General features: G+C 36.8%; 1 protein-coding gene across 1 annotated transcript in view; it reads left to right on the top strand.

Annotated features, from left to right (window-relative positions):
• Positions 1-3,003, top strand: part of LOC107093316 (pituitary adenylate cyclase-activating polypeptide type I receptor-like) — a 42,575-nt gene that overhangs the window by 6,588 nt on the left and 32,984 nt on the right. The window contains exon 2 of the mRNA XM_015388307.1: positions 2,191-2,299. Coding sequence (XP_015243793.1) covers positions 2,191-2,299 — 109 coding nt within the window. The remainder of the gene's footprint in view (positions 1-2,190; positions 2,300-3,003) is intronic.

Genomic DNA, 3,003 nt, shown 5'->3' with positions numbered 1-3,003 from the left:
GTAAAACCGTAAACAGATAAAGGTGCAAGTATTAATGTAAGTTTTAATAAAAATGCAAAACAGTGGAATGAATCGTTTCAATCGGTGAAACTGGAAAATACGGACCAGATTTTTTTTTTAAAAACTGGATCGGCAGTCTGGATCGGCATTTTACATGCTTTGCCGATACGCATTTTTTTGCCAATATCGGCGTCCCGATCCGATCCACGTATCGGATCGGGACAAGCCTAATATATATATATAATGCCATCTAGTGCAACTCCATTCTACTTTTATGTCTGAATGCTTTGGGTACTCCATGCATCCCTATGGCTCCATTCACAAAACCATATCCTTTTACCTCTCCTGTTTATTCTCCACACTCCAGCTTCTTGTAAATTAAATTCTTTACAGACCTATTATTGTTCTGCATTTGTACTTACTTACATACAAATTGAAGCATTCATGGAGGAGTGCAGAAACAATGCCCTGAACATCAGGTCGAAGGAAAACAGTCACCAAAATGAGACGTTATTTAACAGGCAGAATGGTCTAAGCATGAATTACATTTGAGAGCAAAAATAAACAGAGCATTACAAGACATTTGCTCCATCTTTAAATGCCAACTAAAATTATTCATGCCCTAGTCAGGATATCAGACACCAATCTATCCCCTGCATTGCTGTGAAACTCTGAATGCAAATGACGGCGGTTCGTCGAGGAATGGCCGCAGGCTCTGGGCGCCCTGTGAAAATGACCTCATTAAGACAGTGATTGAATTTAAATGACACCACCGCTGCAAAAACGGACGCTGTTCAGGATGTAATGTAAAAATAACAAAAGTTCACTCTCAGAGGGCACTTTTCACTCTCTCGCACACAATGGGATTTCATTCTCCTGCATCTGATGATGTTATGAAAACATCTGTCAGTCTGCTGCTCATCATGTGAGCTGCTCCAGATTCACTGCATACTGATAATCTGTAAAATGACTCCTTGTGTGGCCTCAGGAGGAAAATCTTCTGCTACTATCATGTTGTATAAAGTAGGTCTGTTCCATAAACCTTTCATGATATTATTGGGCTATATGCAACCACAGATAGACTACGCTTCTAGCTAAGACCTTTAACTAATCAGGGAGTTTTTCAGACCACCAAGGTAAATTAAATCAGGGAATTATTTAGCTTTTTTTTCTGCTTACTGATGTCACAATTGGTTATGGTTAGTTGACCCGAAAGCAGAGGCAGGGAGGCAGATGTGAATTTCTTGTGGATTTAATGATTAGTAAACTGAGAACAGAGGCAGGTAATCCAAAAATCCAAATATGAAAAACAAATTTCAAAAACAAACAGGAATCCAAAATCCAAAAGTGAAAAAAGAGTCCAAACTAACTGGAAGCCAGGAGTCCAAAAATCCAAAAATTAAAACAAGAAAACAAGTCAAGACGAACCAGAAATCATGGAGACATCAGGGGGATCGCTATCACAAGTAGAAAGGCTTAAAGAGATGAGTGGGAGGAAGTTTGACGAGGACCCAGCAAAGAAGAACAGAACGGAGAGAGTATTTATAGGAGACTGAAACAAATAGAGGGCTAAAGAGCAGACTGGGAGCAGGTGTGCACAGAGCAGGAGAGGAAAAGAGCTAGGGAAAAAGGAGAACACAAGAGGGCAGCAGTGGGCAACAAATAAAAAACCTAGAAAACAACCAGAAAATAACCAGAAAACACAACAAAATAAGAATTAAACAACTAAGACCATTAAACAAGGAGTAAAGCAAAACTGAACACTCAAAAGAAAACATAACAGAACCAAGACTAAGACAGTAATTGAGAAAAAAACAAAAAACATAATAACTAAGAATTAAACCACTAAAACTAGAAAACAAGGAGCAAAGCAAAACTGGATCCTCAAAAGAAAACATAACAGAACCAAGACTGAGACAGTAGACTGAGAAAAAAACAAAGAACACAACAAAATAAGACTTAAACCATAAAAAACTAGAAAACAAGGAGCAAAGCAAAACTAAACATCCAAAAGAAAAACATAACAGAACCAGAACTCTAACAACTGAATTTTGTTGGGAAGCAAAGAAGAGCAATGGAAATATTTCATATTGATTCTAACATGTTAATCCACACCATGCTAAAGAAATGTGTATTAATCACCTCTCTCTGAAGTGTTGTATGTGTAACTGAATCGTTTCTGTCCTTTAGACAAAGGCCATCCACCCAGACTGCGCTGTGATAGTGCAGCACATGAAGGCTAAAGAAGACTGCTATCATATGCTCGAACAAGAGGAAAACAACAACTCTTCCAAAACAGGTTGGTGTATTTTTATTTGGCTTTTGGGAAGCAGAGCTTATTCAAAAATAATAGAGAACCTCTAATTTGTTTGTCACGTTGTAGATAAGTAACAACAAGGAAACCAAATCCAAAGTTCCCCTTTTGACTGATATACATTTAATGTAATTCAGTTCAACCAGTTGCTTTCTGTAGCTGGCTAAATAGTAAACCCAGACAACCTGTGGCTTTTTTGGGGGTATTTAAACAGCTGTTATATGAAAGTGTCAAAGGAAATTGAGGAACAAACAACATCATTAAGAAAAACACCAACCATACTTTGGAGTGGGTCATGTTTTAAATACTGCATTTGGATGATTAGTAAACAAAGAAAGCTGCAATGATTCTTTGAAGCAAGATTTGGTCTTACTTTGAAAAATAATATAACATCATGTAATATTTCTAACATTTAGAATTTTTTTTTCATTCTTACAATTTATAAATCCAAAATATTTTTGAATAAGAAAATATTGAGGATTTTATTTAGCATAACTTTAAATGCAATTCATAACAGATCCATATAAACCAACTGATATCTCAAAGAAAGCAACAGCTTGTTAGTTGAATGAAGTAACGAGCAGAAAGTAATTGGAACCTCTACTACTTGGTAGTGGCCAGAACTAGGGATGCACGATATTGGGATTTTGGCCGATATCCGATATGCCAATATTTTAAAACTCATGTAG

The sequence above is a fragment of the Cyprinodon variegatus genome, unplaced genomic scaffold, assembly GCF_000732505.1.
Source record: "Cyprinodon variegatus isolate N-32 unplaced genomic scaffold, C_variegatus-1.0 Scaffold419, whole genome shotgun sequence".
NCBI lineage: Eukaryota > Metazoa > Chordata > Actinopteri > Cyprinodontiformes > Cyprinodontidae > Cyprinodon > Cyprinodon variegatus.
The sequence above is the reverse complement of the archived record's forward strand: the minus strand, read 5'-3'. Positions and strand labels throughout refer to the sequence as shown.